This window comes from Temnothorax nylanderi, unplaced genomic scaffold, assembly GCF_030848795.1.
Source record: "Temnothorax nylanderi isolate EJ_2023f unplaced genomic scaffold, tnyl_v1.0 TNYL_tig0030_pilon, whole genome shotgun sequence".
Lineage (NCBI taxonomy): Eukaryota > Metazoa > Arthropoda > Insecta > Hymenoptera > Formicidae > Temnothorax > Temnothorax nylanderi.
Genome location: NW_027249092.1, coordinates 190,776 through 210,904, shown reverse-complemented (window position 1 = coordinate 210,904; position 20,129 = coordinate 190,776). Strand labels below are relative to the sequence as shown.

The window sequence follows — 20,129 nt, the reverse complement described above, 5'->3', positions numbered from 1 at the left end:
CAAGTCCATTAGATGATAACATTTAACATACGATGTTGGGAGACTTTGCTGTAAACAACTCTTATCTAAGACTGATATGATAACTCTTTTAATTTTTATCGTGAAACTCTCATTAGGCGCGGCAGATGTGTCTTTAAAACAGTGTTGCAAGTTGCTGTGTGATATTCGCTTTTCTTCACACATTTCAATCGCGTACAGCTGTGTAAACAATATACGTGTCATATAGCGCAAAAGATTCTAACGGGCACCAGATTAGCGAAGTTAAAGGTAAATAAGATTAAAATTATAGTTAAATGAAAATTTTTAATGCAAATATATATAACCAGAGACAAGAGCTAAAAATGATGTACCAAAACCTTTCATAACTTATGGCACATCTTATTTATTTAAGCCCTATCTACATAAGACGCAGAACGCGAGTCGCAAGACACACGCACAGTCTACATGTCAATCTAACCTCTATACACAAAGAGGTTAGATTGACATGTAGACTGTGCGTGTGTCTTGCGACTCGTGTTCTGCGTCTTATGTAGATAGGGCTTTACAGATAACCTTTAGAGACAAATATAAACACAAGATATTTACAATATTCTTCTTATGTATAACGATTTTACCGGACCATTTTCACCGCGCTTACGTGAAAAAAGTGGCACCACTAACAATACTGCTTTAAAATCTCGATATCGTAGGAGTCTTCAAATCACTGATACTGTGCCACAAAGTGTTAAAATCCGCCAGTGTTATACAGATAATACGTGCAATCACGCGTGACATAGCATCTACAAGAGCAGATCTCATCAAGAAAAAAAGAGGGATTGTCACAGTTATCTCGCACGATAAAGATCATTATGGATTACACCAAGTTCTTCTCTAAAGCGACCAACAGACGACGACCGAACTTAATTAGACAGTTGAGTAAGTAGTCATTGCGCTCATAATTTTTATTCATTATGCATTTCGTCATTCAGTGTCGCAAACAAACATCTAAAAATATTCTTATATTATGGCAATTTATTTTTTAGCTTTGAATAAAACAACTGAAAATAAGAAACAGGTTTTTTCTTTTATAATTATTTTTTTACGTATTTATTGAAGTAATCTCTCGCAGCTAACTAAAAATGTTCATTAAGCTAAATCGTGAGAATGTAGGAAAACATTTTACACAAAAATTTTGTGATACACGTTATAACTGCATATTTAAAGCTTTTAAAAATATTATATATTACAATATATTTATTATATCTGCGAATTTTGAAATATTCAATAAAGATATTAATTTACATCATGTGTTGCCATGGTTGTGAACAATATACATAAGAACAAAAAGTATGTATTACTGTTGGAGTAAAGATAGTAATTTATCGTTTTGATAGGAATTTTTCTTTTTGATAGGAATATCTTATCTGTTTATTAGATGATTTTTTCCTAAATTTTAACTTGTCAATTGCCGATTTCACTCGATATCAAAGCTAACAAAAAAATAAGATTAAATTCAGTTCAATTTAGTTCGAAAACAACCTGCCATTTGAATTCTGATCATTTCTTATTGATGACCGATTTGAAAAATAGAGATTATCGTATATTGATTAGAAAATCAAATATAATACACATATCATAATACATATATAACTTTGATTTATATGTGTATATAGCACGTTTCAATAAAAGTCTTTTATTTAATTTAATCTAAATTGATTTAATCTTGATTTAAACGACCAAAACCCATGGTCGAAAAAGTCTTGACGATTAATCTGACCAAAACCAATGGTCGAATTGTCACGACATTAGCCAAACGTTGTCGAATATAAAAATAGAGTCTTTCTCGTTTATTAATTATTAGCGCAACAAATACATATATTGTACTTTCCAATAAAAACTTACTTAATTGCTTAATAAAAATCGAAATTTTCTATGCAGAATGCATGCATAGATATTTTCTTATTAGTCTACTTGTCATTTTAGTTCTTTTGTAACTATTTATTGTTTCAAAATTTTAATTAGCCGAGCTCTACTTGTCGCAGCCAAACAGTATAACTCTGGCTGCCGGTATGCCAAATGCCGCAACGTATCCCGTCAATTCTATTTCTATGACATATAAATATAATATCCCAGTAAATCTTAGCAAACATGAAGTATCTACAGCATTACAATATGGATCTTCACAGGGGTAAATATCAACATTAACATTCTGAACTAATTTTATATCTTATTCAACTTTATTTTTAATTTTTTTATATTTTTATAATATTTTTTCATGCTTCTATAGTATACTTAAATCTTATATTACTTATCAATGTAATACAAGCATTTTCATTAATTAATTAATTAATTAATAATATATTTTACGTTTTAACATACTTGAATTGTACGCTTATCATTTTTCTTGCCAAAGTTATGCACCGTTAATAGAAAAATGGCAGGAGTTCCAGAAAATATGGCATACACCAAAACGAAGCGATTGGGAAGTCGTGTTCACGAACGGTTCTTTGGACGGTTGCAGTAAGATCTTTGAAATGATGATCGATGAAAATGACCCAGTTATGATTCAAGCGCCATTATATATAGGCATACTTGGAGCGGTTTGTTATTTTAAAATTATATTATGAAAGAATAATAAACGACAGAGGTGCGAAATACAAATCTCTAGTAGAAAGCGCAAGAAAAGTTACTTAAAACTTAAAAATTTATATCATATTACAATTACAATATTATCTAAATTGACTAAAAAGTTAATATATCTTATATTACAATATTACAATATTACAATATTACAATATTATCTAAATTGAATAAAAAGTTAATATATCTTATATAAAATATCTCGTAAAGTATGAAATTCTCAATAATCTTGTGTTAATATTTTTATATATTAAACAATAAATTAATTAATGTGAATAATTCACTGTATTTAAAAGAACAGGATAATTTTACATTGCTTATAGATTTGATATAAAAAATTAAATCTTTAATTTATTCTACTAACATATTGTTTTTTTAACATGTAGAAGACCCGAATAAATTATTTTTAGATAATAATTTTCAGAAGGTTATCTTTCTTTTCTTTCTTTTATTCATATAGTTAGTACCATTGGCACCGGATGTTATAGAGATTCACCAAGATGCTGATGGGTTAATTCCCGAGGAAATCACCAAAGAATGCGAACAAAGATTTAAGGATGGTAAACCGATGCCAAAAGTGAGTCAGAAAATAGCGGTATTGTGCCAAATGTTCTTTTTAAAATTGCAAGAAATAATAAAGAAGCAATTATTTATTTTTGTCTCTCTATCTTGTCTCTCTGTCATTAGCGAGAAATTTTTTACTTTACTTATAACTCAAGAGCTTTTGACAAGCATGTCAATACTTGCATTTAAAAAAAATTAAAATTTTAAATAGCTCGAATATCGTATCATATTAATAACCTAACTATTTTAGAAGATGAGAATCTGTCGATAATAATCAATCACCTATTTTAAATTGATAATCTCGCGATTAGTTCACTTACATAATTGACATATTCGTATTTTAAATTTATTTTTTATTATATACGACCTTTATTTCATTAATTTCCTTTTATACAATGATTGTCGTACTGCTTTAAAACCATTTCTTTTTATTAAATAAATATGCACAGCTTTTGCTATATTTTGCAGTTACTTTATATCAATCCAACGGGAGCAAATCCTACAGGCACCGTTTTGTCGGAGACCCGACGAAGAAAAGTGTACGAGTTGGCGCAGAAATACAACTTCCTAATCGTCGAGGACGATCCTTACTATTTCATTCACTTTCTCGGTAAACAGCCCACGTCGTTTTTCTCCCTCGATACCGATGGTCGCGTTATCAGATTGGACTCATTCAGCAAAATTATGAGTGCTGGAATTCGCGTCGGTGTTGTCACAGCACACCCAGATATCTCAGCTAAATTGCAAATTCACATGGAAAACTCGATCATTCATCCATCAAATGTATCTCAGGTAAAGCTCGGTTCAATGTCTTTTAACTTGCTTTATCGACTATAATAGTACTATCATGATAATTTCTTTTACATATACATGTATATTACAGATATAACAGATTGTAGGGTAAATGTAATTAAATAAATACTTTATTAGACTTAAGTATCTTATCTGCTACAGAAGTAGCAGATTTTGTTATTATGATTATCTTCCATTGCATATCAACAATTTGACTTTTTAACGTGTTCTTAATAATGATAATAATTATCATATATATGTATAAGTAAATATTATTACTAGCGTTTCGGATATAAATTTACGAATAAAATTATTTTGTTAAATATATGTTATAAATCATTAACAATAATCTTTTCTTCAGATGCTGATTTACAAACTCTTCGAGAATTGGACCCCGCAACAATTTGAACAACATTTCAAAGATATTCAAAAATTTTATCAGGAGCGACGTGACATGATGCTGACCATGGTTGAAAAACATTTAAAAGGTATGTTAAAAGTTCCAAAAGTTTGGATTTACTCAAAGCACCTCGATATTTTTATTAAGAAGAATCAATATTAAATCGATCAGTCTGTAATAAATAATTTTCGAATGCTCTGCCTATTTTAATCTCTGTTAACCTGAATTTTAAAAGTAGCTTTGAAATTCTTACATAATAAAATCGTTATATTTGTTAGGTTTGGCAGAATGGTACGTGCCTCAAGGTGGGATGTTTCTTTGGATTAAAGTAACGGTTGTGGATAACACATTGGATTTAGTGTTGAACAAATGCGTGCCGCAAGGTGTTTTTGTTCTTCCTGGAAATACCTTCAATTATGATACTTCAAAACATGATTGTCATTTGAGGCTTAGCTACAGTTATTCTTCATTGGAAGAAATAGACAAAGTAAATTTGAAAATTAATTTTAATTAGTTATCAAATACAATATAACGTACATATCTTACGTAACGCTCTCTCTCCGCACCCACTCACACACGCATCCACTAACCAAGTCCCCAGTTTTTAGGCTGGAAGGCCGAACCGAATAAAGTATTATTACGTACATATCTTTAAAAAATGCCGCATAAATTTAATAATTTTACTCAGAAGATCTATATAAAACAATTATATATTTTTATATGTATAATTCTTGCAAACTGCAAAAGAAGAAATATTAATAGGCAAAATTAAAAATTTAAATATTTTTACAACTGACGTTTCCTTTCTTCTTATTTTAATAACACAAAAAAATATTAGTTGGATGTGTGTTTAAATTTAAAATATTGATATTTTTTATTATTTTTTCAGGGACTGTCTGTAGTAGCCAAAATAATACGTGAAGAAGCAGCAAAAAAAAAGTAACAATATTAAAACATAACAATTGCTTTCATGTGTATTATACGTATTCTTTAAAATACATATTCGTTGAATGTTTATTTTATTATATAATTTTATTATACATATAGTATGTTTCATAACAAAAGAGATAATAAAATATTAAATTTATCGCAATTTGTCCTACTTCTGTTTCAAAATATCTTAATTTAGGAGAAACAAACTGCTTTAAAAAGAAAATTGCTTTGTGCGAAAGAGAGTATCCAGTAATTTTAAAATATCTAATCCCAATATTTGGCAAAAATAAAAAACAGTGAAAATAATCACATTAAATATCTCGTTAATATCTATTTTTTTACGTTTTGCATATTCACTATCTTGTTAAAAATCGATAAGAAAAATTTTTAATATGTTTACTTATAATACTTCGTATGCCATCTACGTCGGAAACAGATATGAAACTGTCATCGGTAAATTACTAACAAATTTTTCCGAGCTTCATTTAGTATTCAAATATATAATTTTAAATATATTTATTTATTTAATTATCATATTCTCTGATGATATATTAAACAGATATTATTGAAAATCAACAATGATCTGCATAGTTTAAGAAATTTGTTACACTCTAAAAAAACAAAAAGTTAAATCGACATGGAAAACTACAAAAATTTTTACATAGAAAAACACCATGCCGTAAATATGTTTCATAAAAACATCGTTTTTATAAAACAACCAAATTGTAAATTGTAAAATTAATTATGAATTAAAAATCCACAAATTTATATCAAATAAGCAAAAATATAGTCGGTAATATCAGCGTTCTTCTCGACTTTACCCCGAGCTGGAGGTCTCTAACCCCGAGAACGTAATATCGATCCATGGAACTGCTGTCCAAGTAACGTTTAAAAATACATTCTTTTTTTTATATCTTTCACTTTAGAATAATTAACTTTTTTGCACAAAAGTACTTTTCTCTTTTCACAATCTTACTTTATCTTTATTTATTTATACATTTACATCCTTTTAGATCAAAATCAAAATTATTAATCACACTCCTGTGAATAATAATTTGAAAATTTAACGTATCGGTCCATATATTATTCTAAATGATGAAGAAAATCATATTAAATCTTGAAAATCAATACTATCTCGTCGGTGGTTCATAATGCGGACTGGCTCAAAGGATAAAATAGCAGCAGCGCATTGTCAGTTTATCAGCGATCCATAATTTAAACATTGCCATTATAATTGCAACGTTTATATGTATATATAATTTGATATTACTACATTGCTAATATAATTGATTATAAAACATGATCTCTCTCATCAGTCTGTCTCTATTGTTATTCATACATTTTTCATTTAAAGTTTATAGATTATTATCAATGGAAAAGATATATTTAAATTTCAAATTGTTTTGTATCAAATATTATAAGCGAAAATTGTAACATTTTATAGTCCATAAAACTGAATAAGTTAGTCTAAAGTCTAATTTTCTCGTCGACGCTCGAGGGTGCAATATCGATGAGAGATGTCGCTTTAGTCGAGATTACTGTCAAAAATTTTATATTTAGTAGACATGTGAGTACTGAGTCTTCCTATAACAATGATAGGCAAATAGCGTACTATCGGAAAAGAGACAAGAGACAAGGATACAAAAGGGACACGGTTTAACACTCTTGCTTCCGTCGCGTCTTCCTCATCTATCAGAGAAAAGGATGCGCGCCGCTGCGGCAATAAAAGATCTATTATGTCCAATTAAACAGATAACGACGAGAATTAATTAAAGATCTCGCAGCGGCGACATTACAGCTGCCTCAATACTCATTTCACCCCCGCGCCGCGCGCGCGATTCCTCACGGGTCAACGCTCACCGACCACTACTATCACGCTCCCCCGAGAGCGACAAATTGCGAAGTTATCCCCCTCTCTCCCCCCCCCCCCCCCTCGGACGCGACACTTATAGAGAATTAATAGCGGCTTTTATTGCGAGTTCTCGAAGTAACTGGCGGAATTGCCAAAAAAGTTTAAGTCGATCTATGTCGACGGCGACGCAGGCGCAAACGTGCCGTTTCCATGGCGCCGTTGCTATACAGTTAGGTAATGTTGGATTAGACACTACGCCGTTTTCCAACCCTCTCCGGGTAACGTTCGGCGTTCAGTACACCCTAAACCATCGTCGCGGTTAGAGGATCTCTTGCACCTTCGTACCCGCACACGTGCATATAGACACACGCAGGCACGAACCGCACGCATATTATACATACCTACGCATACATACACACACACATACACACGGTGTACCATACGCATGCACGCCAGCGTTCACTCACGCACCTGAGGGGAAAACGCGTGGCTATTTGCCCCCCCTGTTTACGATACGGTCCGTCCGGCCTGTGTATTCGGTAGCTCGTTTGTTTGTTCAATCGCCTACCCTGCTCTCTGCTGCTCTGCTCTTCCACGATCCGCCAGTGATTTCCATTCATTCACACACATACGCGTGTCTCACCCCCTCTCCCCCTTCCCCCCCCCCCGCCCGTATGGTATATTCATTTATCGTCGCGTCCGCTCCGTCCCTCGTACGCCACAGTGAAGTTCGAAATACAATTCCTCGATAATCTTACGTTGATTTATGTATGTGTGCCACAGCTTTTTTAATCACATTCCCGCGTCACGTACCAAGTCACGGTCTCGCTCGACTCCAGCCCAGGACAGAGTATTTTTGCACCCCTTCGGGGTGCGCTTCGGCATCACCGCCACCGGCGTGGGCCCTAAAATCCAGGCTGCGTGCACGCAATCCAGCACAGTGTCGTGGGACGAAAGTGGCGGGTGGTGTGTTTACTGTGGTGGCGGCGAGGGTATTATCCTGACGGAACTAAAACTGGTCAGGTCAGTAACACGGGGTGAGTCGAGTCGCTTGGACTCTTCGCGTCCAAGCGCTCACATATCCCATTGTTTTTAATTCTTTTAATTTCAGCTCTAACGAAATATTAAATACGTTTAGTGTCCTAAACGATTTGAGCGATCTTATGTGCGATCTCAAATAATCCTTTTAGTTAAATTGTTTTCTTTTTAAGAAAATATGCTTATAAATTCGGTACACAGAGTTCGGAATGTTCCTTTGTAGCTATACCCCATCGAGGAAATTTTACTTTTATATATAGTTTGGCATGAAAATACCAGTATAAATAAACGTTTTGTTATTTTTGCATACTTTTCGAATTTTTGACCAACTATTTTTCTCTCTTATTTCTCAGAAAGAAACTTGTAATATTTTATTTTGATGTAAAACATTTATGCAAAACTGAAAGTATTATCCGAAATCATATAAATTAAAGCTTACTTTTAAATTATTTTACTTTGTAATTTACAAAATCACTTTTAAGCATAAAAAAGAAATTAAAAGCGAAAAAGAGAAAGAGAGAGAGAAATAGAATATTTTAATATATAACAGATATTTACGAGTTATGTTCCATTGTTATTGAGTAAGAAAAATGTATACAAATTAATTAAACCATACGAATATCACCTTTATTAAAACAACAATTAAAACAACAACAATCACCGTTAAAACAATATGCACACACGTTAGTATCATCTTTAACGTGTGTTTCAGCAGTATGTTTCATAATTATCCCATTACTTAGTAATTTTTCTGGGAGCATGTATAAAATACATCGTGCGAATCGAATATAATTACAAGTACGTTCTACCTAATGGTTCAATTAGCGATAAATCGTAGCGATTCACTTGTATCCCACATGTGCAGCCGCCGTCGCGTGAAAACACGCGACGGCAGCGGCTTTTTTCTCGCCCTAGATTTTCGACGGTGACGCGCGTGACGCGTCGGGGGAACGCGGGAACGCCACGGTCCCCGGCCCGGCCACATTTACAGAAACATTAGAGAAATGATCGATACACGACAGGTCGCTATGACAAAAATAGACGAATGTTCGTAATGCGCCCGCATAGAGGTAAATATGTTCCGTCGCTGCCGCGCGCACCGGCTATGTATAGAGGTAGTAGATAGTAGATAGGCATATATGCGCGCATAAGGGTGCGTGACGCGCGACACGGCGCGGCGCGACGGCGACGGGGTCGCGCAGGCGCTACCTGTAGACTCCGCGGAATACGTGATGATAAATACTAAATTTAACCCCCGGGTGAAACGGCGCGACGTCAGGCTATCCGGATCGATAACACTTTTCTGGCATCTCCCTTTCTTTTTTTTTTATCGGCGAAACGTGACTTCGCGTATGTAGGACGTTTATGTATATAAAATCGTTGACCGCAGAGGTCGGCGGAGGCGCGTGCTCTCCACCCGTGTGATACACCCGATACTACCTATCATATGACAAAGCCTTTATTAAAATTCCGCTATCGGACCGGAACAAAAATTTGCGTGAGGCTTATAGAAGATACGGCGAAGAATGTTAACTATCTAGATACTTGTTATAAAAATATAGCCTTTAAATTTTGATAGGATTTATATTTTTAATATAATTGAAATAATATTTTTTAATTAACAGCGTAAAAAAAATTTATGCATTAATTCTACTAATTAAAGCTACGGTTACTATTTTATAATTATAATACATGATCCTAAGCCAATATATTAAAATTAAACGCAAAATATTCTAGGATCGACGAATTATATAAAGTTATAATTTATGCTGTACGCATTAATTAACTTTCAATTAGTCATGCTTTATGAATACTTTGCTACAAGTTGCATATTAAAACTGTCATAATTTAAACATAGAAATATATCAATTTCTACTCCAATTTTTAACAAAATAAATAAATTACTTTTAAATTTGCTGTTGTGAACGAATAATATTAATATAATATAATAGATACCTATAATTAAATAATTTATTAATATCTATTATATTAATATTAATAATTATCTGATATTAGTTGTAAGTTGTAACACATATATTTATATGCTAACAATTAGAATCCTATAACATCATTAAAAGCTATTACATATCATTTGATGATAAATTTATTTAATTGTGTGATAGAACATATAATCAGGCTTTTATATATCTACATTGCTCTTCATATGAAAATGTTCTCTGAAATATCAATATATTTCCGCTTATTTCACATTTCTCCATATAATACGTGTTATGCATTTCACGTATGAGAAATTATTAATATATAATTTCAACGAACGTAATTAAGCAATGTACATCATCCACGAAAATTCGCAGATAATCCATCTATCAAAAGCAGCAATATCCAGTTGAAGATAAAGTACCTATACGCGTATTCCACACCATATTCCATAATATTCCTTTAATTCGAAGATACAGTGATCATGCATAAGATATGACTGCAAACATTATTCTATTTATTCAAGTTCGGAAAAAAGAAACGCCGGAACGGCCGGGGAAAAAGATTACAATTATTTATATTCGAATCAGCAAAAAGGAAGTAGGATGCTACCTAATTTTTAAAAGGCAGTCTCACTTTTCCCATTGTGTACCTCAATCAACAATCGGAAGGATAAGGGCGACAGTAATTTAAACTACCTTTTTAAAAGCTTAAACATATTAATTTGGATTTAACTTTTTCTAACATTTTCTAAAATAATTAAAAAATGCTGATCTTCTTTTCTAAAATTTATACATACTTCTATCTCGATTTTTTTTAACATTGTTTCAAAGGCCAATAAACTAATGTATACACACGTGCGTGTATGTGTGTGTGCGTACATCACAAACTCTCTGTTATAATAATAATAGCGCTTTCTGAAGTTTTATAGCACGAAATATCTTACTTACAAAGAAACGCTATTGTTAGATAACACACGTCTCAAAATAAAGTTCGCATTCCGGTGAATCCGTTACATTGAGCAATATATTCAAAATAACTTGCGTGTGAACAAATGTAAAACATTTTATCGAATACGGCATATTAAAATGCATTTACTTACATATATGTATTTACCACATGTAACGCTGTCATGCTAAACTCGTGGAATACAGAGATTTTAAAATATGTTGAAATACAATTATATTGGTTCTAATAAAAAACAAATAATTATCAAAATTATATTTATATCTTATAGGTTTTCTTATATCTCTTATATCTATCTTTTCAAAAACGGGTTAGATCATTGTTATAATAAATTTAAAAATTACATCTTGTTACTCTACGAAGAAATAAAGTTAAAATGACATGTACGAATTTAGTGCATGCACTTTCTCATTCTTTTTAACTTCTCTCTTTTTTATTGAACATCTGATATCTCGGGAATATTTATCCTGCCTCTCGTACCGTCACCTTTATTCGCGCAAAGTCTATCGACGAGCTTAGCGTTTGGTGTCTTCAAATCATACGCCCATCCCAACCAAGCCATGAAATCTATAAAGGCGGTAGTCAAATTGAGACGGTAGAAGCCAAGCTCCGCAGCCTTGTAGTCCGACGGGAAGCAATGATGGTAATTGTGCCAACCCTCGCCAATGGCAAAGAAGGACACCACAGGATTCTCTGTTGACTTAAGAGTTCTAGAACAAGAAAAAGAGAAAGGGAAGTTTCGCTTGATCCGGGCCGATTACACGAACGAACTTTTGCCGGAATATCATGCAACAGATTATTTAAGCGGAATAACACCTTAGAACTTCTATCTGCTACGGTATATACAGATGTGAAATAAACTTTGATAAATTTCCCATTATTATTTAAAAATAATTTACAATAGTAGGAACCTGAGAAAATATTGAGATTTTCCTAAAATTTTTTCAATTTTTTATAATAGATAATAATTTAGTAGGAAAAAACGGATATTCTTTAAAATAAAATGGAAACCTCGGAATATTGTAAATATAATTTTCAACAATGTTAAACATTATATGAGAATCATGGATAGTACAATAAAATTCAAAACTTGTTAAAAATATGATTGATATATCTATTTAATAGAAGTAATTAAAAATTATCCAACAATATCAATTATTGATGTTATCGTTAAAAGACCATTGTCTTATTTATTAAAATACCTCCCTTATTATTCCGATTAAATCCTTATTAAACTGTAATCAAAACCTATAATCTTTTATATTGAATTAAAATTTTTCCCTATTCATATCTAAAGCACAATCCGAACATTATGCTGGCTAATTTTAATGGCGATCGTGTAAATGTGATCCCCTAAAAGATTAACGGGTACCTGTTGTACGGTCGGTTGCCCCACAAGTGAGCGAAACTATTGACAGAGAAAGTAAAATTCAACGACAATACATAGCGGATGATCACGCTGCTTATACTTATATCCCAGGATTCGTTCCATGCGTAAACCGGTATCACAGCCGGCAGGACAAAGCACAGTGGCACCATAATCAGCGGATGATACCTGCAATGAAGAAGCGTTAGTAAGCGTTACACACATGCGAAGTTCAATAACAGCGTAACGGCATCTTGCATCCTTTATAAGGCGCGAAACGCAAGATAAGATACAGACTGTGCGTGCAGTATCTTGCGTCCCGCGAACTGCGAATTATGTAGAGGCGCCTTTATTTATGGCCGTTTGATCCAAGTGCATAAATCAAAATAAATTGCAATACTGGCATTCAATTCCACTCTCTAATGAGACATTTCACACTGATTGATTACTACTTAATCTCCCTCATCTCGGGGAACAACGCGTCACGCAATTTCAAACACGTCAGATAATTGCGAAGCGATTTCGCGACCAATCCAACTCAATCATCGTGATCTTTTTTCACAAATGTCGAATCCCATTCCCCATTTCCGTTTGCTTTTCACACACTTTGAATACAAATCGTGTAATATTATCTAGATCTTGTTCTTCGCGAGCATCTCTTCAAGCTCCTTTTTCCTTTTATTTCGAGCATTCATTCAGCTGAATATAATGAGGAATCAGTTCGTAAATTATTATTATTATTATAGAATACTTTGTCATACTACATTTTCTTATTTTGTGTTGTTTTTTTTTTATACTTTTATTATTTTAGGAAAGAAAAGGTTTTTAATGCTTTTTATATCAAATTTAAATGAATTGAAAACAACATGTAATAAGAATAATCGTTCATTTCTTGAAAAACATGGGAATTGATAGAATTCCATTGGAGATATACATTTAAAAAAATTCTATTTTGTTACGACGATTGATGGTAATGGAAACTGACATATGCCAGTAAATTCACTCAATCATATTCGATCGTTGCAAGTCAATCACGCAACTGCAATTAATTATATATTTCTCCAATGTGAACGTTTCATTACGGATCAGTTAAAAATTACTTTGAATATGCTGAATTGTTAGACTCACTTGTCGACAAAGCGTATTACAGGATCGGCAGCGATATCGCTCATATCCACATTTTTACCGTACTCCTTAACCGCCGGATGTTGCTTCATCATTAACCAGCCAATGTGAGAGAAGAAAAAGCCGCGGTTAGAGTTATGCGGATCCGCGCACGTATCCGTGTATCTGTGATGTACTCGATGGATACGAAGCCATTTAGACGGATAAATCTGCGAGATAGGGAAAATTCCAAGCTTAATAACTAGATTTATAAGTAATAATTTCTTTTAAAATCCCCACTGAGAAAAAACCTTGACTACTAATTCCTCAAAAAACCTGCAATCACGCAATTGCGAAATCAAGAAATTCCAAATCAAGAAATCTGAAATTTTCTACAATTATATACCCAACAACTATTGCTGTATTGGTCCAAAAGATATTAACATCATAATGGAAATATTCTTGAATCGGTGAATGTAGGCATATACAGCAAATAAATACATTAATCACCGAGTTAAATATTACATAAGCATTCTATTAGCGAGAGTATAGGCAACAAGTGTAAATGTATAAAACGTTATTGTGTTACTATGCGCATTCACAATCATATCTGATGATCTACTGCTAATTCCTATTGCAAGAAAGTGAATCTGTCTGAAAATAACAACTTGTGGCAAATTATAATAAATTTTAATGTGAAGCTGTTAACTGACCGGATTACGATTGTAATATTTAAGAATCTTACCTGGCCAGCCATACAGTATAAAGAAACAAGTAGTATTCTGAGTGGCAATTTAGCGCTATAGCTTCTATGTGCCCAAAGACGATGAAGACCAGCTGTTATGCCGATACCACACGTATGTAGATGTAAGATACCTGGAAATAATAAGCAGAAAATAAAACAAAAATAAGATCAAATTTATTCTTTTATTGTTTAACATGTAATGATGATGAGATGAGAAAATTTTTATAAGAGAATATCAAAATATTAAAATAATTTTTTACTTATAAACGATTTAAAATGAACGATTTATGAATTAAATTTGAAGTGTGTAAAGAAATAATCTTATTTTATATATAAACAAAATTATAATGAAAAATTACTTTAATAAATACATACACCACATCAAGGTCCAAAATTTCACTGAAGAAATTCGCGTAGCAAATAAATAGATCAGTGCAACATGAAGAACGGCGAAGCCAATAATATTTTGCCAAACTAATGGCTGCTCCGCTGGCATGTGCTTCGGTGGTTGATTGAGAATAGAATTTCTGCCATTTTTTGTTATCGCCTGGACTAATTTTCGATTTTTATTGTCCTCGTATTCGGTTATCGTTGAACTATACATTGCTGAAAATGTTTAAAGCAACATTTGTTTAATTTATCCTATCTCGTTTACCTACTATCACCTATCTTGTGCGAGCTTATATAAATATATGGTGACAAAAGACCGTAAAAGAAACGCACTATTTCAAGAGAAACGAGTATGATAAATCATAATTTTATGTATAACGACAGTTATGTCGTCTGTTTTCAGGTATCAACAAATCTTTATTTTATTCTATCAAATCTTTATATGCCTATTAATTTATGAAAATATTGGCTATGTATAGTGCAAAAGAATTATATTTTTATAAATTCACAAAATAATCGTGTAAATTTAAAAGAGTAGGTACAAATATCAATCTCTAACGTCACGAAATATATTAATTTATAAAATAAATCAGAAATTTTTATAAACGTTTTTATAATTAATATAATAATACGAAATTGAATAGAAAACAAACTGTCATAATAAAAATATATATATATATATATACATTTGCACCTACATCATTCACTGCGAAGTATTAAAAAATCCAAATTTGTTTTAACGTTAAAAAGTCAAATAATATACATCATAAAGATAAATGAGTCAATTACGTTACATATAACATATTATTTACAAAATTACATGGCGAGCGCATGATCCGGGCGAGGATTTCATATCGGTCTCATTATAGAGTGATCTCTCGTGTTAACAAGCACCCATTGTTAACAGTATAACTGCCTCGATGTCCCGGCGTGTAATTATCTGCATTAGACGAGCATCTGTAATCGCAGCGTCGAACGAGACGCGTTTCCCAGCTCGCGTGTACGTCAATGTGCGATACGCGTGGTTGCACACCATTTATAACGAGCGTAATTTCAACATCTGCGACTCTCTCGTGGCAAAGTGAATAGCGTTCCCGCACTCCCGCGCGAAATGCGAGAACGCAAGTTCGTGGTCAAGGCAGTTAAGTACGCGTCACGCATTGCCAACCGATTTATTTCGCCGACACGCGTTTGACCGAGTTTGTTGTGAAAATCAACGTGAATTGTATTATATTTAAAACGCTACGAGCTACGATGAAATTATGCTATGCTCTTGTGATCCCAACGAATCAACACATACATATTTATACATGTATAATAAAAAAGTTTTGTAATAAAAACCTGAAGTAAAAAACTGTTTACACAGTTCGCATACATCTAACATTAGTCTATAACTGTAAATAACGAAACCTGCTCTATATATGAACATCTTATAAATACATTCTTAAAATTTACAAGCATTAAGTATATTACCTGCTTCCACATTAGAAAGCATGCTTGAAATTCCTGACAGTAAACCGCAAAGTGTTTTGATTCGCGCGATTAAACAATCGATTGTGAATTTTTTTTATGGCAACGTGTTCAATTTCTAATTGTTACGAACTCGATTAAAGTATATGATGAAAGTAGGTATGAAGTAAAAGCGTATAAAATCGCGATGAAAGAGGTGATGCGCTTTCCATATAATAAATCATTACACCCTGGTATTCAGTCGTACATTTGATATGTAAAGGTTTAGTCTCTCGATGTGATAATCATAATATAATTATAAAAATTATGATATATGTCACCAAGTTCAATGGTGGTCGCACAAAGAACTTTCTTCGCGACAAAACCAGTTCTGTGAAAGCAATTAGAAACTTTCTGGTACCACATTAATAATACTAATTGTATTTTTCCGCTATTAACATACTCTACGTTTTATTATGATTATTAGATTCCATGGGCAAGATTTTTCTCGCTATATACATATATAAACATTGATGGAACTTTTTATGTATCGAGAAGAATTCGTTATATCGCGAGGAGATGTAATTCTCGGATGATATTGATTCACCACAGAAATAAAAAAGGAAAATAAGGTTGCTTTCCACAGTTTTCTACTGAAACTAAATTGATCTGACAGTTGCAACATCCAAATTTAATAGATAATGGTAATTGAAAGCTAATGGACTATTTCAATATTGGAGCATTTTCCTCGTAAGTATAAGAGTCTCGAATTATACTCAAATTAATATGTGAAACTTTATTTCTTTAAAATAGTTGACACGATTTGTTCGGCTTACGACAAAGTGTTATCAAAAACTGCGGTTACGTCATTTTTCGTTCGACGCCGTCGATTTCGTAGAGTCTTTATCGGCGATATTCGCGCGTCGTTTAGTTCCAACAGGCAGCGATACCATAATCTACGGTGTAATAGCGGTCGTACACCCCCGGTCGTAGCCCGCTCATAAAGCGCGGTCGCGGCAGAAATATCCCCCGGCTGTTTTGTTTCCCCCGCGCAATTCGTGTAAGGACTCGTGCAATGACTTACGTTAATATGTATGAACCAGCCGGGGGATATTTCTGCCGGCGCGGCGCGCGGCGTATACGCGGATAATGCACCACTATCGCTGCCACCTACGCTGCTCCAGATCCCGCGGTTTACAACCCCTCCTTTCTTGTAATCCCGCACCGTGGGCTTAACGTGGCGAAAATACACGCTAAATCGCGTTCAGTGCCGAAACAATGGGCAAGAAAGTACGATTGCGCACGAGCCCGTGAAGTTGAAATAGCGTGGATATTCGCAAATAATATTCTGGGGGCAAATAAAGCCAATCTAATACCGTGATATTTATCGGGATTGTACGTAATCTGTTTCTAAACACGAAATCGATATGTAACTTGCACGAGGTACGTTGCGCAATAAAGCACAGTTATATATGTAGATATGTAAAACAGTTTAGTTGATTCATTATCTTGTGTATTTGTTGCTCATATTTATCGGCAGAAAATTCAAAATTTCTATTAGTAACACAATCGAATATTGCACCAAAATAATTCAATTACGTGCACTCTCTTGTTAATATACCTATTAAACGCTTCATGTCCAAAACAAATTGTTTACACAATGCCATGTATCTATATATTATCGATTATTTAACAATTGATAATATTATTATAAATGTGTCTCTCCGATGTATCAATGTTCCTCCGTTATTCAGGCCATGACGCGGGAAATGTTTGATGTATCAAATCGATATATCTTGGTAACTTTCATGAGAACTTCATCAAAGTTACAACTCGGTAAGAGGAAAATCGTGCCAGTAGCCTATTCAGAAAGTATGTCTATCCGCGTATATTGTTATGCAGCGAGGTCGATATTGAAATCTATCGATAAGCACCGCTGTCATCCTATAAAGCCCGGGCGTTCTCATTATACCTTGATCATGTACCCTCTCTTCTCGAGACGAGTGGATATATGGGATATTCGATAATATTTTCGTTAACAATATTGTCTCCAATAGATAAAGTTAGAATAATTACTTAAGAGGGAATAAAAAATATTTAATATTCTTAATCTTCTTATTATCGTAAGAAACAAAAATAATATTTAAAAAAAATAATATATAAAAGAGTCACGCAAAAAAAGTAAATGTTTTTAGAAACTGAAATAAATATTTCAAATAAAAATTCAATATTTAAATAAAAAAATTAATATATATTTGCGTTTGATAAATTTGTTTTTTAACTAATAAATTCGAATTATATTGAATTATAACAGATATACGGCTTGAAACTTTAAAGATTACATATGTGAGTTGTGAAAAATTATTAATTATTAATTAAATTACTAAAACAAATGAGCTTTAGTATATTTATGTTTACTAATATGAAACTAGAAAATTCTTGAAGTTTTTTTTTGGTGGTACTACTTAAAAAAGAAGGTATACGTTTTTAAGAATTAGACGATATAAGTATCTATATTTGATCTCACCAAAATATTACACATCGTATTAACATTTAATTACAAAGGTTCCAGATTTTAGATAATTCCGAATTTGTCTATTTTTGTTCTTTTGCAATGTTAAAATATATAAACTTCCAACAGAAAGATAAATATTATTTTGTTGCATACTTCAAAACTCAACTTCACAACACGATTAAAAACTCATGCGATATGCGATAACTTCACAACACGTTATACTTACTTAGGTCGAAGGTACGCAAATGTCCTGCAAAATTGTGTCAAACACGAACTATAGATAGAATAAAAGACCGCTCGGGTGTACGGCAGGTACCGTACTGCTTCTCTTCGAACACGTTCAATACGATCTTCGGAATATCATACCGCGTTTATAAAGAGGTCCGTGACGCTAATATATTTAAAGAAACGCTTAGGATTCGATAGTGGAAGGAGAAACGGCCGCGCGTTTTGATTCGCGGGTCGGTGTTCTACATTGCAGTCAAATACACATCTTGTCCATCAATCAGAACCCCTTTCGCTATTCCTCGATTTCAGAATCTCTCTTAATTTTTATAAATATCCTGTTATTTATAGCGCCGATACATTGATGATGTCAATATGTCGTGTTGACATTACATAATAACACAACCATACTGTTACATACTACATACAGTAAAATGCAAATTTATGGGAAAACTTGTATTATTCCGAGATTATATTAATGATGGAATTTCATTTCACTGCCTGTGAAAAAAATTTGGTTATTCAAAATTCTATTCTCAAATTATCATATAATTTCTAAACGATTTTTGAAGTTGTTAAGATCTCATCAATACAGTATGATGAATTCATTAATTCTTTGTTGTGTAAAAGAATATTAACAGACATAAAATATTAGGTTTTAAATATTTGAACTGTTTCTCTACAATGGTAATGTTGTACTTCATATTTTCAAGGACTCTAAAAAATTTTAATTAGTTACATTTTCACACTAACAGTTTAATAGCCTTTTGTAAAACGATATTTTTTTTCACCCGCTTTGTTATATATATATATATATATATACATAATTATATTTTACATATTTGCGTATCTATTACTGATATAATGCAGGATGGATATGATTGTGAGCGGTAGAGCAGTTTCCGTTTACTTATGAGAAAAGAAAGATCGTAAAGCACTTTCCTTTCAAGCATAATTAAACGGAAGACTTTCCCAGTTTGATACATGAAGCATCATATTTGTGACATGAGATTCTCACTTCTTCTTGGTTCATTGCGGTGTATAATTTTATTCAATAAATTATATTCAGTCGAATTATATTTATTTTGCCAACTATCTAACCAGCACTAGCTATTAACTTGTTGCCGTAAATGACGAGGCTCCGTGGTGTTTGTGAACTCATTTATGCACTGTAAAAGAATTGAAGAGGACAGGCTGTCCAATAACAATAACAGGGTGAAACGTCGAAGCAAT

General features: G+C 32.8%; 3 protein-coding genes across 11 annotated transcripts in view; 2 read left to right on the top strand and 1 right to left on the bottom strand.

The window, feature by feature from the left end:
• Nucleotides 1–107: 107 nt before the first annotated feature.
• On the top strand, nucleotides 108–5,468 carry LOC139770473 (kynurenine/alpha-aminoadipate aminotransferase, mitochondrial). 3 transcript variants are annotated; one of them, XM_071702441.1, is made up of 9 exons: nucleotides 108–267; nucleotides 690–915; nucleotides 2,002–2,167; nucleotides 2,393–2,579; nucleotides 3,080–3,196; nucleotides 3,652–3,975; nucleotides 4,337–4,463; nucleotides 4,654–4,862; nucleotides 5,265–5,468. In XM_071702441.1, the coding sequence occupies exons 2-9, from the start codon at nucleotides 849–851 to the stop codon at nucleotides 5,316–5,318; spliced, it is 1,251 nt and encodes a 416-aa protein (XP_071558542.1). In that variant the 5' UTR covers nucleotides 108–267; nucleotides 690–848; the 3' UTR covers nucleotides 5,319–5,468. The 3 variants fall into 3 exon arrangements, with proteins under 3 accessions (XP_071558542.1, XP_071558544.1, XP_071558543.1); XM_071702443.1 differs by having other exon boundaries at nucleotides 113–267; nucleotides 739–915; XM_071702442.1 differs by having other exon boundaries at nucleotides 114–267; nucleotides 548–915.
• Nucleotides 5,469–7,421: 1,953 nt separating this feature from the next.
• Fstl5 (follistatin-like 5) overlaps nucleotides 7,422–20,129 on the top strand; it is a 38,247-nt gene continuing 25,539 nt past the window's right edge. Inside the window, exons 1-2 of one of the 5 annotated variants that reach the window (XM_071702399.1) lie at nucleotides 7,422–7,438; nucleotides 7,944–8,183. The gene's annotated coding sequence lies outside the window, so the exon portion shown is untranslated. The other 4 variants (XM_071702396.1, XM_071702398.1, XM_071702397.1 and 1 more) reach the window with 4 other exon arrangements.
• LOC139770452 ((11Z)-hexadec-11-enoyl-CoA conjugase) lies at nucleotides 8,804–19,054 on the bottom strand. 3 transcript variants are annotated; one of them, XM_071702390.1, is made up of 6 exons: nucleotides 18,898–19,054; nucleotides 14,693–14,923; nucleotides 14,318–14,448; nucleotides 13,597–13,802; nucleotides 12,475–12,657; nucleotides 8,804–11,812 (listed from the first exon to the last, which is right to left on the bottom strand). In XM_071702390.1, the coding sequence occupies exons 2-6, from the start codon at nucleotides 14,919–14,921 to the stop codon at nucleotides 11,536–11,538; spliced, it is 1,026 nt and encodes a 341-aa protein (XP_071558491.1). In that variant the 5' UTR covers nucleotides 14,922–14,923; nucleotides 18,898–19,054; the 3' UTR covers nucleotides 8,804–11,535. The 3 variants fall into 3 exon arrangements, with proteins under 3 accessions (XP_071558491.1, XP_071558490.1, XP_071558492.1); XM_071702389.1 differs by lacking the exon at nucleotides 18,898–19,054 and adding an exon at nucleotides 15,528–15,946; XM_071702391.1 differs by lacking the exon at nucleotides 18,898–19,054 and adding an exon at nucleotides 15,520–15,929.